Raw genomic sequence first — 23337 nt, 5'->3', positions numbered from 1 at the left:
GGTTCTGGCGGGTGCGGAGCTGACGCACGCCACAAGAGTTTTATCAACATGTTGTTTTCGAACCTTTCTCTATGAGCGACTCACAACCGTTAGGGATGTACCAGGCGGCATTGTCTCAAACTTATACCCTGAACGCAAGCGTTTCATTTTTGACCACACTCTAGTTCTCTCATTAAAATGTGTGCACCTTGTCTGCTTTTCTTTCAGAATAAAAATCTGCTTCATTGCGCAAAGCTGAACACTGTCTTGACATAAAACTATGAAACAATAGATAGTAAATGTTTTACTGCATAGTTGTTGCTTTTGTGTTTTTTTTTTTTTTCGCAGGTCACGTTTCGGTGCTTTTCGCAGTTTCCAGAACGCCACTGAGTTGAAATAAATTGCATGGAAATGATTTGGTGCTCATAAAATGCAAACCATTTCACCACGCCTGATCAAATATTATTATATATACAGGCGTAGGAACCAGAGATAATTTTATGAAAAAACAAACCGACGCATACTGCCGAAGATAACAGAGAATGGGAAGGACGTGACATAACTTCATATGTCATGGCAAGGGGTATCAAGAGGTGTTCCTGCTCACTCACAGGCCTCCTTATCTATAGCGGAATTCAAAAGTGCAAGTAGTAAAAATGATATCTTGCAATTAAAGCCTGTGTGTTCGACTATGTTGCTAAATCTGATGATTCTCACCTTTCAACGGAGTCCCGTTGCATACAATGTCTCGAATTGCTTCGTAGCCCCATTCTAGGTGTCTGAGGCTAGACCTGACTTCAGCGGAGCAATCAGAGAGTTTCAGGTGACAAGGATCCTTTCTTGTGATGGCTCTACGAAGAACGTCAAAAGTAGCATTGTGGTTTGACACAAATGATCTAGTTTGTTATCTCAGATGTGGCAGTGAAGACAAATTTCTTTGAGTATTTGTTTTCCTTCTTTTGAATAGTTGCCCCATAAATTCAGGCTAATTTGCTTTCTATTCATTTATACACATGGTTACTGTAATATACTGCTATCATAAACATCTCGATGACGAAGCCAGTTTTACCTGCAAGCTTGCTTATAAGCGTCCTCGTCATATTTGTCCTCTTGGTTCGGACGAAGCTGTGGATCCCATAGCACTTCACTGTACCTGTCGTAGCATCGGCCCGCAGCTTGCTGTGAGCACTGATCAAGCCCTAAAAGACAAAAACATAGCAGGTTCTGATTAGTATTTGTTAAAAATGCAGCATTTTACAAGGCGCTTGTGCACTCGAAAAAAAACCTTTGCTGGGCGCTTGCGAGATTTTGAACATTTATTCAATGACGAAGCATTTCTATTCCCGCCAAAATCCGCCTGACGTGGTTGTTATAGTGGTCATTGTTTTCAAAGATTTATGGTAAACTAAAACGTAGCGATGAATGGGATGGCCGGCCTCAAATTAGGATCAAATTCATAAAATAAATTGGTACGCACTACGGTTCGAACCAGGTTTTTCGGCGCGCCAGGCGACTACGCATTGCTTAGGACAGGAAAGGTAGTGACTTTAAACGTGTTAGTGGGTCCCCTAGTGAACACGATGTGGTCCGTACATTAACTGACGCTTGTTTGGAATACGTACTGCTGTTATAATCTTCGAGTGCAACCAGGGAGTACGGTGCTTGAGCCAACGAAGTAAATGATGATGACCGGTCCCTACGCAGTGAAGCATTGCGTTAAACACACACGTAACCTTGAACGCACTTCGACTACGTTTTTCTACAAGGCCGTACATACTCGGCCACTGTCGTCGCTTAGTAGAGCCAAGGCCTGAATATGGCCGATCGGGAGTAGAAGAAACAACCACGCTCAATATAATAAATAAATTTAATGAATTTAGAAAGAATTGCAGTGACATTGCTAGCGCACAATGATAAATGATTTCGCATTCTCACACCAAAGCACTCTTCTATGTTTCTGTCTAATTTTTTTAAGATACCGGACACTCAGTTGACGGATGCGTTTTTTTTCTACACTTTGACACTTTGTAGCATACTTTGCAGGCCGCCTTTGTGATCACCCTAGTCGAAATAAGTTGGACATCGATTGCGGTCCAAATCGGCCGCGGTCAAATGTTGAGTGTGAATGAGCCAAATTTGTTGTGGCCCAGGCTAAATTTGTAGGCCAGTATCATCCTCTCCATAGTGGAATTAGGCTGGACATTGAGTTTGGTAGCCCTCGTCCCACTCTGCATTTTTCTAGCGCTCATCGAATGACATCAGTAAATGGGTGCCTTCAAAACACAAACTTCAATTATTCAGTCTGCGACGCTGCTTATTCAAGCATGGCTCACAAGCTCAGTTCTATGTATTGAAATCGAAGGGTACCTGTCAAAAGCTTCCAATTCTTTTGAAAAGAAGTAGGTAAGCGATCGCCTAGGAACTACACAAATATAACGCACATTGTAAATAATAATCGAATGGACCACTTTGGTATAGTTCTTGTTCGCTCGATTCCCATTTTAATTAGGAAAGCAAAAATACCAGTTGATATAATGACATGATCTAAATAGGGCATCCAGATAGTTTAGGACGGACAAAATAACTGGCTTAGTTCACACTTCAATATCCCAAGCCCTATCCAACTCTTTGTGAACTGCTTTGGAAAATTAAGGAGCTGCTTTGAGATACAATCTAGGCTGGACAAAAAAAAAACGCTTCAGCCTTGATATCATAGGCGACGAGGCACATAAAGGCTGCTCACGCGTAGAAGGATAAATTCCCCGAAGATGATTACAACATTTTTAGAATAACGAACAGATCTTGCAAAAATGCTAAAAATTTCTAAAAAGAAGAAAACGATTGTACGGTTCGATTGTGACTTCGATAATTAAACGAAGTCATAGCGAACAGTTTCGGATAAGCACGCAGATTTCAACTTGAATGTGCTTCTGACCGCAATTCTTGCGCCTATCACAAGATTACGCCAAATTAGTCAATAATCAACTGATCACCCAGTCTCCAAGGAAATACCAAACCCACGAAATGCCCCGCGCATCGGCCCAGTGCTTACTGCACGTGATCCCTGATTAAGAGGCCTCAGTCGTAAACACGCGGGCCATTTTTTAATTGCGCAAAATGCAAAGTAGCCCATATACTGTGTGGCGCCTGTGCACATTATGACCATACGCGTGTGACATCCTTGGAGTCTTTCCCTGCGGTATCCTCAAGGCTGTTGTTCATTTCTGACCGTAAACATTAAACTTTTAAATATTTTTTAAGAGAATGTAACCAAATTGCGAACTTTTTTTATAATACTGTCAGCGAGCATTCCATACGTTTTTATCATTATTAAGTACTCAACGCAAGCGCATGACAGCCTTGAAAACAAGCAGACATTAACGCAACGTAAGATAATAAATAATTGCCATCTCTACGCATTATTGAACAGTCTCCACTAGGCTCGTATTTCAAATGCATGTTCAGTAAAGCTGGACTTGATTGTGTTAGCTACGCCTCTCTTAGCCAAGACTAAGACATGCTCGATAAACGAAGGGATAGCGGTTGGAATAATCATGACCCGCTTCTTAGTGCATTTTCCTCAGGCGACACTAATTTCAAACGTGCCCTCCCGCAGCCAGTCTTAATAGTATCAGCTCATTTAGTGAATGTTAATTTGTGCGCTCTGGCCGGCTAATTTTGATAGGACAGTTACAACTAGTCCTCTAAAACTTCACGCTAGCGAAAAATAAGGTCGCTGGTTGCCTGTTTCTGCCACGAGAAATACTGTCCTCGTTTCGGTAACATTCAAGTTTCCTTCGACGTACTAACCTTGCTCCGATGCAACGAATAGTAGGCCACCGAGTAGTAACGCCATCACGCTGGTTTTCTTAGCCATCCTCAGAAGCAATACGTGCGCTGCCACGAAGAATTCAAGACTGAATGAGCCTGTCCAACGCGATGCTCACGCGTGTGCGTCATTTAGAAAGGCGGTTGACCTCGGGTAAGTGGCGCCACTATAGGCGTTATTGATAGCAGCATGTACTTTCCGGTTGTGGGCTGCTTCCTTTCTGATTTTGAATCCAGGAAATTGCAATCGATGGAGACCTACCAGCACCCCTCAGAAACAGATCTGTGTCCACAGTGAGCTAAGTTGTGATTATTGATGAAAAAAAAATGTTTTTTTTTTTCACACCCCCTCGAAGCGAGTAGGTCCTATTTTACTGTGTAGTTGGGCAGCAAAAAGAGATAGAATTGTATTTATTTCCTCATATTGGTCATGTTTTGGCATGGATCATTCTTATACCCGTCTGAAATATGACATCCATTCTAAATAGACTATGGACAACTCGATGCTGATCTTCAAATTCGAGTGGAGCGCACCCAAAATTTTAGACCTTGTACTCCAAAAGTCGACCTCGACAGAAATGAACACAAATTGATGTCAAACTTGTGGCCAGTTAAGTGGTGTCAGCCAAATTGGGATTGTCTACCCCAAACATTTGACCGCTAGAGCCACAAAATGTGACTTCACCAACATTTGACCAAAGTCGATGCCTAACCTAATTCGAGTATGGCCAATTCGGTGGTGACCTTAAATTTGGGATGAGCCATGTCCAAAATTTGGCCCACTGGATCCTAAAATTTGTCAAAAATTGTTGTAGAGCTTATTTCGGGCATAAGCAATTCAGTGGTGATTTCTAAATTGGAATGTCCAGTTCAGTCGTTCAGTCGTGTCCGACTCTTCGTGACCCTATGGACCATGTCACGCCACGTTTTCCGGTCTCTCACTATCTTCCTAACATCGCATAACTTCATCTGCAGTGCCTCGAGGATGCCATCTAACCATCGCGTTCGCTGCCTACCCCTTCTCCGGCGACCCTCAACCTTTCCCAACATCAAATCTTTCTCCAGCGACTCCTCTCTTCTCATCAGATGACAAAAGTAGCTGAGCTTTAACTTTAGAATTTGACCCTCCAAAGAGCAGTCAGGGTTTATGGTCGACAATATTGACTGATTTGATCTTCTGGCAGTCCAAGGAACTATCAAGAGTCTTCGCCAGCACCACAATTCAAACGCGTCAATTCTTCGGCGGTCAGCCTTTTTCACAGTCCAACTCTCGCATCCATACATCACAACTGGAAAGACCATAACACGAATTATACGGATCTTGGTTGGCAGACTAATGTCTCTGCTCTTTACTAGGCGGTCAAGGCTAACCATTGCTCTCTTTCCCAGAAGCAAGCGTCTCCTAAGTTCATGGCTGCAGTCTCCTTCCGAGGTAATCTTGGAGCCCAAGAAGAGAAAATCTGTCACAGCTTCCACTTCTTGTCCCTTGATGCTCCAGGACTTGATAGGGCAAGACGCCATGATCTTTGTCTTTTTAATGTTCAGTTTAAGCCCAAACTTCTCACTCTCTTCTTGTACGCGCATCAGAAGTCTCTTGAGTTCCGCTTCACTTTCTGCCATTAAAGTGGTATCATCCGCATATCTAAGGTTGTTGATACGTTTTCCAGCAATCTTCACTCCAGCTGAAGACTCTTCCAGACCGGCCTTCCTCATGATGCACTCTGCATATAGGTTAAATAGGCAGGGCGACAGTATGCAGCCTTGCCTCACTCCTTTCTCAATCGGAAACCAATCAGTAAGACCATGCCCAGTTCTGACTGTGGCCTCTTGCCCTTCATACAGATTCCTGAGGAGGCAGATGAGGTGAATTGGAACTCCCATCTCTTGGAGAGCTTGCCATAATCCGCTGTGATCTACGCAATCAAACGCTTTCGCATAATCAATAAAGCAGAAGTAGATGGGTTTCTGGAACTCTCTTGCTTTTTCCATGATCCAGCGAAGGTTGGCAACTTGGTCTCTAGTTCCTCTGCCCTTGCGAAACCCAGCTTGCATGTCCGGAAGCTCCCGATCCACATACTGCTGCAGCCTACCGTGGAGGATTTTCAACATCACCTTGCTAGCATGCGAAATAAGCGCGATCGTGCGGTAGTTAGAACAATCTTTGGCACTGCCTTTCTTTGGAATGGGGATGTAAACTGACCTCCTCCAATCCTGTAGCCACTGCAGGGTTGTCCAAATCTTCTGACATAATGTATGCAGAATGTTAACAGCGTCATGGTTGAGGTTTTGAAGCAACTCAGCTGGAATGCCATCAATTCCGCTAGCTTTGTTCTTAGCAAGGCTGGCTAAGGCCCATTCAACTTTACTCTTCAGGATGCCCGGCTCGAGATCAGTAATCACAACCATCTTATGTTGGGTTTGCATATTCGGGTCCTTCTTGTACAGTTCTTCTGTGTATTCCTGCCACCTCTTCTTTAGCTCTGCGGCTTCAGTGAGGTCCTTGCCTCGTTTGTCCTTTATCACGCCCGGCTTAGCACAGAAGCTTCCTTTGATAACTTTGATTGTCTTATACAGAGCTCTTGTGTTCCTTAATTGGCTGTTCTCAACTGCTTGGCACTGTATGTTCAGGAAGGCATTCTTACCTCTCCTTGCTATTTTCTGAAAATCCGCATAGAGAACCTTGTATCTTGCTCTTTCCCCCATAACTTTTGCCGTCCTCCTTTCCTCAGCTATTTGCAAAGCCTCTTCAGATAACCAGTTTGCTCTCTTGCATTTCTTTTGCTTTGGAACTACCTTAGTAGCAACTTCTTGTATTATATCACGAACATCAGTCCGCATCTCTTCGGGCTCTTTGTCTTCTAGATCTAATTCTTGAAATCGATTCCTCACTTCCACAGCATATTCTAATGGAATTTGATCCAGATTATACCTGAAAGGCCTTCTAGTTTTCTGCGTTTTCCTCAATTGAAGCTTAATCTTGGCAACAAGAAGCTGATGATCGGTGCCACAATCGGCCCCAGGCCTTGTTTTTACTGCTTGTATAGCGCTTCTCCATCTCTTGAATTGGAATGAGCCACTCCCAAACTTTGGCCTCTGAATCCCCAGAAATTCACCTCTTCAGACTTTTGCCAAAATCGCTGACTAACCTTATTTTAATATGAGCAATTTAGTTGTGATCTGAAATTTAGATACCCCCCCCCACACACACACGCACACACACACACACACACACACACACATTTGGCTTCCCTGGACGCCTGAAATTTAATTTCGCCCGAATTCAGCCACAGTTGGTTGCTAACCTTATTAGACTATGGCTAACTTACTGCTGGCTTACAAGTTTAAGTGGACCACCCCCGAAATTTCGCAATCCTGAACCAATAAAATTTCACTTTATCAGAATTAGACCACAATTGCAGTCGAACGTAATTCTGATATGATCTATTGAAGAGTGACCTCTAAATTGGGCTGGACCACCTCCAATATTTTACCTCCTCAGTGCACGTTAAAGAACCGCAGGTGGTCGAAATTTCCGGAGTCCTCCACTACGGCGTCTCTCATAGCCTGAGTCGCTTTGGGACGTTAAACCCCACAAACCAACCAACCAACCGAAATCGGAGTCTAAAATTTTGAGTATGGCCAATTCAGTTATGACCTCCAAGTTTAGCTGGGCCACCCAACAATTTATCCTCCATGGACCTCCAGAAATATACTTACTCTAAAATTGACAAAAACTCGTATCGAACTTTATTTGAGTATGGCCAACTCACTGGGGACTTAAAAATTTGGATGGTCCACCCTCAAAATTACGTTCCTTGCCTCCCAATTTGCCTTCATCCGAATTTGATTCCTAGAAACGATCACAAAGCAAGGATAAAAGCAATGACACGCAGAACTCATAACAGAGCTGTGCATGAAACCCATAATGATTTCGCATTTCTGCACTTAAGCAGCCTGTTACATTTGAGTGTCGCGAGTGCCGGGGTTGTGTACCGCTGCGGCGCGCGGCCCCTCGGTAGCGTTGGCCTGGCGACTCCGTGGACGGCGGACGGCATCAAAGGTGCCAGCAAAGACGAGGCGTCTTTCAACGAAACAACCTTTACTTTAACATCAGGAAGAAACGGGCAGTGAAGCTGACCCGGAGAGAATACAGACACTCTCACACAGCTGGTGTCTAGCGTCGTCTCAACGGCGCGTCAAAGTAGTCTCTATCTCAGCGGAGTCGGCCGCTGCTTTTTATAGTTTTTCCAGTTCACAGGGAAAGGGTAAACCCTCACAGGAAAGGGAGAGCCAAACATGTTGGTTCACGACGAATGACTCAATCGCAGGTGTTCCGACCTCATCTCCTCCACCTCCTGCAGACAGGAGAGGGCTACGCACTTTCCCTCGATCTCCAGGCTTGGCCAGCTTGTGCACACACACGCACGCACACACATTTGGCGCGTGGCAGGAACACGCTGAGACTTGTCGGCGGGAGGAAGCGTTGCGCGGCCGATGAACGGCGTCGAAATGGCCGATCCGCTCGCGGTTCTGCCTGTTGCTATGCGGTGGCCGCGTCAGCTGTCCCACTTCTCGGGGGAGAAACGTAACAGACTGCCCCGCCGGGGGAGGGAGATCCCGAAGGGCAGGGGACTGCATCCGCTGTCCGGAGGGATCGGGATGTTGCTGCTAGCCGGGGTCGTCCAACTCAGCTTCTCTTGAGCTCAAACAGCCTGAAGAAGTCCTTGGCAAGTCCGGGTTTCCAAGGCACTCTGCAACTTGTCTTCCGGAGAGATTTCTGGCAACCCACAACGTCACAACCACGCTAGACTCAACCGTTCAGCCAGCAAGCACGGCACAAACTTCACTAAGTTCCGCCAGACTCTTTCCCTCTTATGCCCCCATCAATATTAAAGGGCAGCTCAGCAGCACTTGGAACGCGTCCACAAATTTGAAAATCGCATTTTCAAAACAGCATTCCCAAACAAAAATAATACAATACGAATGTTCAAAATCCTATGCCAGGAAGAAAAGCACCAACTAGTGAATAAAGGCTTCTTCTCACGTTATGGGCTTCGACTTAAGCCATCGGCGTTACCGTTGAGATCACCTTTTTCACTAAAGCATCGGCTGTCCGTTTCTCGGAACAACCGTACCTTCCTGTTTCTGTGCAAAGAAACGCATGAGCATAAGTCTCTAGCTTTGCTAAACAACCTATCCCTCTCTTTACGCTTGGCGCACCAGTCACGCGATTTCTGGGCACGGGCGCATTTGTGCCTTTGGGATAGTCGCCTTCTCTTTCGCGATAGCTTCAACTTTCTCGCTTCTTTCTCGCGCCTGCCTTTCCGTTTTTCTCTACGGCAGCACTGAAACACATGCTTTCTGCTTTCTTTTTGCAATCGTTTCAGTTTGCTCTCCTTACGATGGCAGCGTTCTTTCTCGCGCCTGCCTTTCCGCGTTTTTCGTCGGCAGCGCGGGAATACTAGCCTTCTGCTTTCTTTCTGCAATCGTTTGAGTTTGCTCTCCTTACGATGGCAGCATTCTTTCTCGCGTCTGCCTTTCCGCGTTTTTCGGTGGCAGCACTTGAATACTCTAGTTCCACTTTCTTTCGGCGCGAGCTCTGGCAAGCTAGCGGTAACCGGAGCTAGTAGGACACCGGTGTCGTCTGAGTGGTCAAAGTGCGGCGCCGCGTCTGCATCGCGGCCAGCAGCGCATGACTCACTTTCCGTCAAGTCCGAACGACAACTGCTCACGCCAGCCCTCAAGCTATGCATTTCCTCTGGCGGCGCCGCGGCTGCATCGCATGACTCACTTTCAGTCAAATCCGAACAACCGCTTATGCCAGCCCTCAAGCTAGGCATTTCCTCTGGCTCGCCACTCACGTTACACGGGTCCTCCGATGAGCCGCATCGCTCAGCGTTAACCGGCGCACGATCAAGCTCCTTCGACAGCTGGGGCGCTTCAGATAGCGTGAGGGTCATGTGTGCTACGTCCGCGTTCGCACTGGGGTTTCTTTCGCGAATACAACCTAGCGTGGTATCAGAGCACGAACGATTCTGACTCTGCTCTGGTCGTTCGCTGTCGCCTTCGCAAGTCTCGCTCTCTACAGCGAACGCGCACTCCTCGTCGGTCTGCCCTGGCTGATCACAACTCGCGGGCTGCGCAGTTTCCCTGGTCGGCACTTCGTTTTTCTGCGTGCCCTGCTCTATGACACAGCTGATTTCGGAACCGGAAATTTTCTCATTTCCTAGCTGATTTCCATCTCCGCCACGCTCTACACCAGCTTCTGCATTTAACTCGAGAGGCGGTTCAGTTATTGCCAGTTCCCCACTCTCAATTGATGGAACTGTATCTCCTACAGCTACTTGGGTCCGCATGCAGTTTACCTCGCTTAACGGCGTCACTTCGGACTTCTCGCCGATTAAGCCTGTGCTAACCGTCTCAGCTAGTGGCTGGACCAAGGTAACACGATGCTCTTCTGTTTGAGGCTCGGTCGGCTCGCTACTGCGGTCACGTTGCTCGGCCGCTTCCCAAAGCTGTTTCTCACACTCTGGTACCTTTGACTTTTCAGGCTCACTTGTGTCTACGGCGTACGTGGTCTTAATCTCAGCGTGCTGTACCTTCGACCCTTTCTCATTGCTTGACCACTTCTCCGGTACTACCGCCTTTGCAGCTAGCTCCCGAGCTCTAGATCTGGTCAAGGCCTGCACGCTACCCTCTCCAAACACAAGCCCATTTTCGCGCAAGAGGTGATCGGACTTGTTTGAAAATAGGTACGGGTACTGCGGAGGAAGCACAGATGACACCGCCGCTTCTGTCTCAAGTGCCCCGAAAGGTCCCTCAATAAGCACTTTGGCTATTGGCAAACGCACGCTGCGAGCTTCCACGGCCTGTTTGATCCACGCGCACTCACCCGTGAACATCCCTGGTTCTACGTAAGAGGAGTGAACCACATCCATGGTAGCCGCAGAATCGCGAAGCACTCGACACTGTTTCCCGTTCACGAGGAGGTCTCGAGTGTACGGTTCGAGAAGCTTCATGTTCTCGTCACTTCGGCATAATGACAAAAACACGATCTTCGGTTTTGTCTCTGGACACTGTGCCGAAAAATGACCAGGCTTCTGGCACGTATAACAGACGCGCGATTGCCTTGCCTCGAACCTCTTTTTCCGTTCGGCTTCGGTTACCACCGTCGCTTTATCGTCGGCCGGACTGCTTTGACTCGCATCCGCACCACGCTTATTCTCCTTAGCTTTAAAGGGCTTGAACTTCGGCCTCTCAAACTTAGAGCCGAATTCCCCCTGTTGACCGTCCTTAGCTCCACGAGCCCGACGCGTCACAAACTCTTCAGCTAGCTCGGCGGCTCTATCCACCGTACTAACATCTGGCCTATCCATGACCCAATACCGCACGTTCTCGGGTAACCGACTGTAAAACTGTTCTAGCCCGAAACACTGCAGAACCTTATCGTGGTTACCATACGCTTTTTCGTCTTTGAGCCACTCATACATGTTTGACATAAGCTTGTAGGCAAACTCTGTATACGACTCACTTTTGTTTTTCTCATACTCCCGAAAATTCCGACGGAATGCTTCTGCTGACAGCCTGTACTTTCTTAGCAGACTCGATTTCACTTTGTCGTAATCCTCTGCTTCCTCTTTTGTCAAGCGGGCGATTACGTCTGCCGCCTCACCGGGTAACAAAGTGAGCAAGCGCTGTGGCCACGTTTCCCGAGAAAACCCTTGCCTCTCGCACGTTCGCTCGAAGTTAACCAGGAACAAACCAATGTCCCCTCCAAGCTCAAACGGCCGCATTAGGTCACTCATTTTGAACGATTCCCGTTCTCCTGCACCGTGAGCCCAACTTGCACTGCCAGCGCGTCCCGCGTTTATTTCGAGACGTTTCATTTCCATAGCGAATTGACGGTCTCGCTCCTCTTTCTCTAGCCTTTCCTGGCGTTCACGTTCCTCTTTCTCGTGACGTTCTTCAATGATCTCAAGGCATTCCGAAAGCTCGTCATCTTCAGCTTCCAACGCAAGAATAGCCTTTAACACTTCTGGTTTTCTGAGTTTGTCTGACAAATCCAGACCCAACTCCTCCGCAAGCTCCAGCAATTTCGGTTTGCGCAACGACTTCAAATCCAAACCCATGGCTGTTCCGAGTGCTGCCTTCTCTACTGCCCACTATTGTCTTGCTGCAATTAACCCAGCAACAACGACAACACAATTACCAGCTCTGTTCTCTACTTAACAAAAGCCTGGCAAAACTCAGTAGAAGAAAGTCCCGCACTCACCAAACCTCGCAGCCAAGAATCCAACGCAGTCGTTCCGCTGCAGGCAACCAGTCATCACACAGGGCTCGTTGCACTGCTCCCGCCTTTCCGCTGAGCTGCTTTGATTCACGGGTCACGCCTTGGACATCTCCGCTCTTCCCATCAGATGTTGCACCTCGGGCAGGCCTGGCTCGTTTCACCGACTACGGTCACTGCTTGGTCGTCCTCGTACCTCCGCTGTTCACGTTGGACGATGGTATCGCCTGGCTCCTCCGACCACGGTTACGGCTTGGTCGTCGTCATCCCACCGCTGTTCACCAGTTGCTGGACGACGGTATCGCCTGGCTCGTCCCTCCAACCACGGTTACGGCTTGGTCGTCGTCATCCCACCGCTGTTCACCAATTGTTACATTTGGGGATCGCGTGCTCAGCCCACCGCTGACGCCAGTTGTTACGTTTGAGGTGGCGAGTGCCGGGGTAGCGTACCGCTGCGGCGCGCGGCCCCTCGGTAGCGTTGGCCTGGCGACTCCGTGGACGGCGGACGGCATCAAAGGTGCCAGCAAAGACGAGGCGTCTTTCAACGAAACAACCTTTACTTTAACATCAGGAAGAAACGGGCAGTGAAGCTGACCCGGAGAGAATACAGACACTCTCACACAGCTGGTGTCTAGCGTCGTCTCAACGGCGCGTCAAAGTAGTCTCTATCTCAGCGGAGTCGGCCGCTGCTTTTTATAGTTTTTCCAGTTCACAGGGAAAGGGTAAACCCTCACAGGAAAGGGAGAGCCAAACATGTTGGTTCACGACGAATGACTCAATCGCAGGTGTTCCGACCTCATCTCCTCCACCTCCTGCAGACAGGAGAGGGCGACGCACTTTCCCTCGATCTCCAGGCTTGGCCAGCTTGTGCACACACACGCACGCACACACATTTGGCGCGTGGCAGGAACACGCTGAGACTTGTCGGCGGGAGGAAGCGTTGCGCGGCCGATGAACGGCGTCGAAATGGCCGATCCGCTCGCGGTTCTGCCTGTTGCTATGCGGTGGCCGCGTCAGCTGTCCCACTTCTCGGGGGAGAAACGTAACAAGCCATAATTGCACCCGAGTAATTCTTACCATGCATCCAGGCTTCTCACGTCAAAGTTCGTTTTATTGACAAAGCTTGAGGTTGTAGACTATTTGTTATTATATAGTTGCGAAGGAGATCGGCAGTGGCGCGAGAGCAGCCCTCACGCTAGGCCAGCCATTAAATCATCGTTCACCATGTCACCACGTTGTGCCGTTCTCTTGCTTGTCGCCACGTAACATTGACAAAAACTGGTTTTCGGCATAAATATTTTCGGCATAAAACCATTTAGCATCGTTTGGATTTTTACTCTAACGAAATTGATAGATTGCTAGCAATTTTCTGCTGGCATTTCCAGGTAGGATACAAAGTTGCCATGCGGTAAGAACGTGGAATTAGTGCGTGTGCTGATGATTGACTTTTTAGGTTGAAAGAGGCAAGATTTCAGACGAAAGTTTGGAAAGAGAACAGAAGCTGGAGCTCTAAACGTGGACGCGCCATTCGGCTTAAGTCTTAGTCAATGTACCGTAAATTAGGTTCCGCCACAAATACAAGCAGAATTTATCCATAGGTTCATAGAGCTTTAAACTTCCCCACACGAGTTATTTTTTGCGAGACGAATATTAACTGCCTGTGTGATGTTTGCGATATCTTTCATGCGCAGATTGTGCCAAGATAAGCATTTAAACCACATTGCATGTGAGCTATGAGAAATTTCCCGAGTGTTTTTGAAAAGATATCTCAACACCCCCCCCCCCCCCCCCCTCCGCTCCTCGTTATCCCCTTCTCTCATTCTTGGGATACACTCAGATGAGATAACATTGGTATCGACGCACAAAATCCAGCCATCGGCACGCCTATTATCCGGCTTACCGACAGCTGTACGAGAAATTTTCTAAAAGCCGGGTATTATCCTTTCCCAAACCACCGCCGCTCTGTCTGTGGGCTCCTTCTTGGAGTTGTAAGAGCGCTGCCTCAAGTCAACAGTCGCTTCCCATGCAGTAATCTTGTTTGTTCAAAGCAGTGAAGTATGCTTATGTTCGAGAGTTTTTTTTTTTTTTTTCTGCCCTGATTGATATGTAACCTCGCGGTTTGCGACAGATTTCACAAAGCAACTAAGGACAAACGCATTGTAAGGACAGTCGGTACGTTGACAAATTTCATACGTAGAATTTTGTACGTTGATGAAGGAAACTGACACGGAAGAACGAAGACATGGCACTATTCTCATTTCAGAAAAGTTACCATTATCTCAAGTTCACCTGATAGATTCCGAAACACACTGTTTTGCGCTTCCAAGACTTTTGCCTAGAATCCTCGCCTGATCACTTGGGTTGGGCTTGTCAGCCACAAGCAAAGAAGCGATTCCAGCCGTGCGTGTGCAATCACAAATATACCGTAAAAAAAGGTATTGCGGGAGCGGTGTTACTCTCAGCTGTTAACAAGTCGTGTCATCATCATCCTATGAGCCAAGCATTTCTACAACAGATAGATATGATTCTTGACACAGACTTCCGTACAACTTCACAGCATAGCAGGAATCCTAGCGTTGCAGAGCAAGCATAGAAGGGAACAGAAAAATTCGCCCCAAACAAATGACGCAAAGAAAATCGTTTTCGTGGTACCCAGTGCTGATGGCTAGAGCCACAGTTTTATGAAGACCTTAAATAAACATGGCAATCAGATCATTTACAATGTCCTAAATAAGTCAATGTGTGCCTGGTAGAATGGCCAGAGGGGCAAAATAAATGTTAAATTGCATCCAAAGTACTCCAAATGCATTAAAGGCGTGTTTATCGGATTCGCTTATTCTGTGGAAAGGATTACATAGCACACACTTGAAGATGTCTCAACGATAGTACAAAAGTGCACGCCACAACAATACCGTGGAAGTCTGGCACAAATCTTGCGATGCATAGCGAAAGATGAGCTGAACAAAAAGCCCAGCCCACCTTCGTAATGAGTAGATACTGAAAAAGAACGCTGATTAGCGGACTCAAAATATTTCGCAGCCTGGACTAACAGGGTTTCCAGTAAACATTGTTTCAGCACACCATCTGCATTACTACCGAAGGAGAAATTGCACCTCGTGAGCATAGCTGTAGGCGAATGAAGTGAAGAAAATAAAAGACACGAATCCAGAGTAATATTTATGTTTTCAGCGCAGCACTTTCCTTGGCTTTGTTTATTGGGTGCCGTTCGTTTCTCTGCTCTCTGCCGCTTCACTTTCATGAGGCATTGCGTATTGCATACAGCTATTATTATAATATCATTACATTGGACAACGGTACAATATTGCGCTGTGCCTTTCAAGCTTCAATAAAAAATGTCGAACGCATTCAACTGTGGCAGTCGCTCAGAGTCGCATTTCAAAGAACGCAAACGTAGGAAGCCAGAACACACCACGTGGCATTGTTTGCCTTCGAATGTGGATAGACAAGCAGAACTATAAAAAAAATACATAGCTTGACACGTTTTAAGAGGCGTGGCAGGCGGCTTCTCTAGCTGTGTACACAGCAGACAAAGCAGGCTGTTGTATTAATAACAATAATAGGCACTGGAAGGTTGAAATGCTTAATGCGCAATATTGAAACGTTGAAAGCCGACTATAGAGTTTGCGCTTTTGTTGTGCTGTGTAGCTTTGTCTCAAAAAGTTTTGTTTGCTGCTTTCCTTTCTGTCTTAATATCTACGTTCGCTGACTGCCGTCATGGCAACTCGAGAAAAACCGCCCGGCACATAACTCTCAGCATCTGGCTTAGGCGTTTATCATAGCTTTTAAAGACGTGCCGTCAGAAACACATTGTTCTCTTCACTATATTCTAATGCCCAATTACCAGGCAGACTACAGACTGGTTTGACCTCCGCTGAGCGATAGCAATGCGTCTATGCTGAAATAAAAAAACGACAACTAGAAGACCATTTCGAGTAAAATATACTCTTGGACAACTTCCTGTAGCACCGCTGTAGGGACTGGGCTGAACAGCAGAAAAAACGGGCCGTAAATTTTTGATATCCGCAATCCTTTTACCGATAGCTTTAATTATATGATTGCGAAATTGATAAAATGTGTCACAGTGCACATGAGCTTCCACATACGAGGGGGGGGGGGGGGGGGGGCAAGGCAGGATTACGCTAGTTTTTGAGGGAAAGCTCAAAACGGCTCTATTAAAAGCATGGTCCCTGCGTTAGCTACGCAGCGGGAAGCCATCGAGGAAGGTCTACTGCAAAGTGTTCCGGGACGCGCGTCCACTTTTCGTGCTGAATGTAGCGCGGTTGGAGCGTCCGGAGACAGCTCTATTAACAGTCATGTCCCTACGTTAGCGGGTTTTTGTTTTAGTAGCACGCATACTTAACAATAACAAAAAGAAAAATCCATCAGTTGCTGAGGCAGAAGACTCGAGGGAGTAAAATGAAACTCGTACACGCCCAAAGAATCGAATGGAAAGAATGCACCGTATGTCCATGTTCACTACAGCTTCTCCGAAACAAAAGTCGTGCACTCTAAGGAAACCCAGTTTCATTCCAGCTACCCAGCGAACGAGGACGCGAATGTTCATTAACGAGTCCACTGCGAACACATTGAAACAGCAGCCGGTATATTCAGTCCGGCCCGCGATGCACCGTAGTCGGCGTCGATGCCTAAACGACGTTGAAATGAACGTTTGTGTGGTGAAGTAGACGGGAACACAGAAATATATATTTGTAATCACCGAAAGGGACGCAGTCTGTATGTCGAAGAAAATACTTATAGTAAATACTTATAAGGCGCTTGATGTTCGCTTTAACAGTGGAATGCAATATCGCCTTTTCCTTCTTTCCTTCGTTATCTTTTCATTGTACGATACTACGGTACTGCGGTACCACAACGCATTCTATAGACCTCGTCTGAAAGGCTTTGATCAACGATTGTGTTTTTGCCGCCATGTGTAATATGCTGCTTTAACAAGCGACGGCCTATGTCTGAACACCAACCTCACTTTATTTTACCATGGTATCTGCCCCATTAAAGGAAACCACTTTCCAAATTTGACTTCATTTGGATCCTCCACTGATTTCATGTTAAGAATACATCCTATCCGGGTCAAAATCCTAGATTTCTTGGTCATCATCATCATCAGCAGCCGGACTATACCCACTGCAGGGCAAAGGCCTCTCCCATAATCCTCCAATTTAACCCGGTCCAGTGCTAGCTGCATCCACTTGACCCCTGAGAACTTATTAACCTCATCCGCGCGCCTAACTTTCTGCCGCTCCCAGCTACGCTTTCCTTCCCTTGGAATCCAGTTCGTTACCCTAAGCGAGAATCTGTTATCCTCTCTCGTACTACATGTCCTGCTCATGCCCATTTCTTCTTCCTGATTTCCACGAATTCTGTAACTTATTTATCTGACGAACTCTGCACGCTCCCTATCTCTTAACGTTAGCCCCACTATTTTGTGTTCCACAGCTCTCTGCGTTGTCTTCAACTTAAGTAGAACCCTTTTTCGTTACCCTTGTTTCCTTAGTGATATCGATTAAAGTAGATGTTTGCTGTGCTGTATGACAGCATGCATCCATAGCATCCCGCTTAGCCGGGCTGGGTTGTTTTGAATTTATATCGCCACAGTTTGGTAATGTCCACTCTGTTCGCAGTAATGGGCGATGACGCGAGTGATTCGCGCCTGTTTTGATGCTTGATAAGCAAAATCCTTGAGCTTGACGAGAGATAGCATACGGTATTCCATTGCATAATGTGTTTGCAGTTTGAACGAGTCGTTGGAAGCTGATAAAAAGGAAGCGAATAATGAGTACATGTGCTAAAAAAATTAAAAAAGCGAATTATGAGCTTACTCCTTATGAAATTATAGTCACGTAAACTATTATTCCGCTTAGGGGAGTGGATTAAAGGTTTTTGGCAAAAACTCTCCAATACTTGTGCCACTGAATATGGCTCCAAAACAAAAGGCAATGTCCCAGTATTGCGCATTTACCAATGTGTGCGATATTATTCGTTTTCAGCTAGTCACAGTTGATGAAAAGCTGAATGAGCGAATAAGTTTTCAGACTTGGGAAAATAATCATTGGAAAGGCTAACTATTCTATAGGCGACTCCACGCGCTCTGGATATCTCCAAAATGCTGACACATTTTGCGTTACGAGCCAGATGTATTCGTTATGACTTCTTAAAAGCATCTTGTTAACCTTTTATCTATCAGAAGTAAACTCAAATTTGCTGATGCACCTCCGTTTACACATGAGGCGGACAGGTGATAGTCCAATGGCACAGGATCTGCATGAAACTAAGGCTTATGGGTTTCAATGAAGTTCCGGCCAGTAACTAATCGGTTCATTCATTCAGCACATGCTTCCCCTGAAGCATTTTCTCCGCTTTGTCCGGTTCCGTGATCTTTGTAAGGAGTGTGGATATTAACAACTAACACCGTCACAAATAACATGTACAAGGCAACTTATTATGCTGGTAGATTTGCTGTTTTTATGTGGTGTTCTTTTCTACTTGCCCCGCCTCGTGATCGTTTCACAGAAGCATAATTCGGCCCTTTGTCGAGCCCACCAATACAACCACTCGCACTGCTGCGTATGTAACAAACTGTTGTGCAGTCGCTATGAAGAGAATCTACAAGTATTGTTGACATAAACTGTTAAAATCGTTCATCTGTATGCCTTTGTTTCGCTCGAATGGTTTCGTGCTAGTTTCAACCATGAGTTATTGTTCATAGTTTTCTTAATAGAGCATAAGGTTTCTTCACTTGCGTGCGGAAGCGAAATTGGGAGCCCTGAAAAGTCATCTCCGCGTAATTTGTTTTTAGATATACCTCTTTAGATTTCCAAGCCATTCCTTGTCGGTAACCGCGTCTCTTCCGACGTCTATACTTGAAAAGGAAAGAGCATGTGAACAAGTTTATCACTCCGGCTGAATAACTTTGACAGGATTTAGTTTAGTTGTTGCGAAAAGGACATTGTTTTGGGAAGCTATAATTGTGGAGATAGAAATGACATTGAAGACGTAGAGAAGTGCACAAATTATTTAAATGTGCACTCTGGGGAGATGCCATGTAAAGCTTGGAAGATTAGTTAAATGTGACAACAGTTTGAGTACACGTGGGTGAAGATTGATATGCCAGCTCAGCCTGTGGTGGTTAATGGGGCGGTGCAGCACTGCAACGACACCAGCAAAAGGATTGCCAGTGGCTTTTATTGTTCCAAAAATGCCGTGGTCGAGTGTAAATTTATTGGACCCTCTGGGGAATTCTTGCAACCTCTGAGAACTGTCACGGTGTCGAAGACCTTCAAAAACGCTGCTTTGGCCTGGTCGAGGGGTAATGGGCACGATGAATTGAAGCCTGCTTCGTAGCACTCGATTATGCTTTCGTATATTCTGAAATGATGCGAACAGTTCTTCAGGTAACGTGTTGAAAAGAAAGTGCTCCATTCGATTGCAACAAATAGCCAAAAATAGAGTCCACTGAACTAAATAGTTTGTTACTACTGTGCCTGAAGTAACCCTGCTTGCTGAGGTCTAAAAAACGTAAAAAAAAGCATGTTCTTAACCTCATCTTCAAACACTTACGTCTCTTTTGTTTAACTTTACCTTTTTTCTTGTGGTTTAGTCGTGTTTCACGCCAGTACAAGGGCAGAAAAAAACTATACAGCGCGTATTATACTGTCCAGCTCCCACCTACGTATGCATATCAGGCTATAATTTCGGCGTTTTCATACTTCGTATTAACTAGGGAATTATGAGAAAAAACGAAAAGAACAATTCATATCGGGCTTGCATAATCTCTATAGCATTCTTTGTCGCATTGTTTTGAATACTAATATAAACACACTGGGTATTTGACAATGTTTAGATGAAATTTTAAGGATATCTTCCATTTCTGCGATACTTAGGTAAAGATTGAGAATATTATGCATTAAGATATGCAGATAGGAAGCATTAGAAATTGGCACAACATAAACAATGATTTAGGTGTGGCCGATCTCGTCTCATTTTGCCTAACAAAGAGGCGCGACAAGGAATGATAATTACATGGATGGAAAACTTACTCGCAGAAGTGATGCCACCAAGGTAACCGCGAATGTCCCTGTTCAGAGGGAGGTGTGCGTGTGACCATACAGACAGCAAGCTTTTTGCGCACAATACAACGTGTAGCAACTGCAAAACCTGGGGAGAACAGAAGTTTAGAATGAGAAAACAACAGCCTTGCGTGCTGTTCTCAATGCACAGCATTACGTTATTCTACAGAACTTTCTATGGCGAAGCGAGCTGCGTGTTTTGAGGAGAAATTCTTATGTGGCTGATGAGGCGCCAAATCTGAGTCCCAAAGTTGTCCGAAAAATGTGTCTGGCGGGAAGGTTTCCATTCACGACGTAGCAGCAACGATCTTTATTAAAGGTTATGAGTTCATGAAAAATAATGCAATGTAAATAGAAAAATGTCCCGAACTACAAGTCAATAAAAAAAAAGAAATTAAATTAAAAAGACTAAAAATGATACATATAAAAACGAAGTGATTAAAAATAAAGATATCATGATAAAAATAAAATATTAGTTGTAGATGTAGGAAAAGATACGAAACGCAGAACGAGCTCATAACGAAACTAGGACCCAAAATAGCTTTTGCTTTTTGACACGTAAGAAGACCTAAGTTGACCCCTGAATATTTCTTAGATATAAGCTGTTGGAACCTGGATCAACGTTTCTTTTTCTTTTTTTCTTTGCTTGCTACTACTGTTGAAATTCTTGCAAATGTTAGAAAATAAGAACTACTGTGGGAATGGGCATTCCTCACGTGTGTCAGCTGATTTCTGCTTGGAATGAAAAATAGCCAAATGCATATTATAAAAGATATAGAAATATTACCACATTTCGCGTTTTAAGGAAAAAATAAGCAAAGAAATTGCACCTAGATGTGCTCGCTTGATAAGGACTATCGGTATTTGAGCACCTTCATCCAAAATGAGTATGCGCTGTTCTTCACTCAATACGAACTCTTTTTCAAAAGGTGAATATCCTGCAAGGCAGTGCTGACTTAGAATTGCTATATGTTTTCAAGTCACTGGTAGGCCATTCTGTATTGTTAAACACATTTTTTTATTGTTATGTAAATCGATAAGAGAGGCCGAATTGTGGAAAATATACTGAGAGACGAGTCTGCTCGGATTAAACCCTCGTGAAGTAGAGGAAGCTAACCAAAATAGCGGGAGAGGTAGCTTGAAACCAAGGGTTCAAGGTGGCAGATATATACTGTCAGATAAATAGAAATAGAGTTGTTCAGAAATTCATTTATTACTAACACTTCAAGTTGTTATAAGGAAGGAGTTGAAGTTGCACCATTTATCGAAATAAATTAGATCGTTTTCCATAATGAGTGAATGGGCGCTCCGGAAATAACGAACACATTGAGTTTTTTTTTTTACATACACAGACATCGCACCGCACCGGGGCGCCTTGCTTATCGCGATGCAGAAGTAGGCGGTAGGATAGTTAGAGAGGATACCGGTAAGCTGTCTAAGGAGAAGAAAGATTTGATTAAGAAACGCCAGCGTATGAAAGCTTCCAATCCAACAGACCAGATAGAATTGGCCGAGATATTCAATCTAATCAATAAGCGCAAGGTGGTCGATATGAGGAAGTATAACATGGATAAAACTGAGCACGTTGTAAAGAATGGGGGAAGCCTTAAAGCGGTAAAGAAGAAATTGGACATGAGCAAAAATTAGATGTAAGCGATAAGAGACAGGGCAACATCATCACGAATATGGAGAAGATAGTCAAAGTAGCCAAGGAGTTCTATACAGATCTCTACAGTAGCCAAAGTAGTCAGGACTGTAATGAGATTGGCTTTAGGGAAAAACAGTCAGACGTTCCACCAGTGACGAAGGACGAGGTGAAGAAAGCATTAGAAACTATGAAAAGGGGGAAATCAGCTGGAGAAGATCAGATAACTACAGATTTGTTGAAGGACGGGGGGATATTGTGCTAGAAAACCTCGCCACCTTGTATACGCAGTGCCTGGCGTCATCGATGGTACCGGTACCATGGAAGAATGCAAACATTATCCTCATTCACAAGAAAGGGGACATCTAAGGACCGTAATAATTACTGACCGATCAGCTTACTGTCTGTTACGTATAAGGTATTTACTAAGGTAATCGCTAATAGAATCAGTACAACTTTAGACTGCAATCAAGCAAATGATTAAGCAGGTTTTCGGAAACGGTACTCTACTATCGATCATATCCATACCATCAATCAGGTGATAGACAAATCCTCAGTATATAACCAGCCCTTATACATAGCATTAATGGATTACGAGAAAGCATTTGACTCTGTTGAAACCTCGGCGGTGATGCAGGCATTGCGAAATCAGAGGGTAGACGAGCTGTACGTGAAAGTGCTGGAAGATATATATAGTGGCTGCACAGCAACCATAGTTCTGCATAAAGAAAGTAACAAAATTCCCATAAAGAAAGGAGTTAGACAAGAAGACACAATCTCTCCAGTACTATTCACAGCTTGCTTAGAGGATGTATTCAGAGACTTGGAATGGGAGCAGTTAGGGATAAGGGTAGATGGCGAATACCACAGTAATCTGCGATTTGCTGATGATATTGCCTTGCTAAGCAACTCGGGGGATGAACTGCAAGTAAGGATTGATGACCTAGTTAGGAAAAGTAGAAAGGTATGCTTGAAAATAATATGCAAAAGGCAAAGGTAATGTTCAACAGCCTCGGGAAGGAAGAGCAGTTTACATTAGGTAGCGAAGTACTGAAACTAGTAGGCGAACATGTCTACTTAGGAGAAGTAGTATATGCAGATCGGGACCATAAAAAGGAAATAACAAGAAGAATAAGATTGGGATGGACCGCATTTGGCAAGCACTCGCAGATTTTTGATTAGCAGCTTACCGCTATCGCTCAAGAGAAAAGTATACAACAGTACAGGTAAGTACTCACCTATGGGGCTGAAACGGGGAGGCTAACAAAGAGAGTTCTACTTAAGGACAACCCAGAGTGCTATGGAACGAAAAATGGTAGGGGTAAAATTAAGAGATATCAAGCGTGCAGAGTGAGTCAGAGAAATAACTCAAGTTACCGACATTCTAGCGGAAATTAAGAAAAAGAAATGGATATGGGCAGGACATGTAGGGCGAAGAAAGGATAACCGATGGTCGTTTAGGGTAACAAACTGGATTCCAAGGGAAGGAAAGC

At 45.2% G+C, this 23337-nt stretch overlaps 1 protein-coding gene across 1 annotated transcript in view; it reads right to left on the bottom strand.

The window, feature by feature from the left end:
- Positions 1-23337, bottom strand: part of LOC146176351 (uncharacterized) — a 41788-nt gene that overhangs the window by 12458 nt on the left and 5993 nt on the right. The window contains exons 4-5 of the mRNA XM_084580943.1: positions 1049-1178; positions 697-830 (exon numbers count right to left, since the gene is read on the bottom strand). Of these exons, the coding sequence (XP_084437069.1) occupies positions 697-830; positions 1049-1178 (264 nt within the window). The remainder of the gene's footprint in view (positions 1-696; positions 831-1048; positions 1179-23337) is intronic.

Source organism: Amblyomma maculatum, chromosome 10 (genome assembly GCF_055883805.1).
Source record: "Amblyomma maculatum isolate TAMU_Amacu chromosome 10, ASM5588380v1, whole genome shotgun sequence".
Taxonomy (NCBI): domain Eukaryota; kingdom Metazoa; phylum Arthropoda; class Arachnida; order Ixodida; family Ixodidae; genus Amblyomma; species Amblyomma maculatum.
Note: the sequence above shows the minus strand (reverse complement) of the source record. Positions and strands in the feature narration are given on the sequence as shown.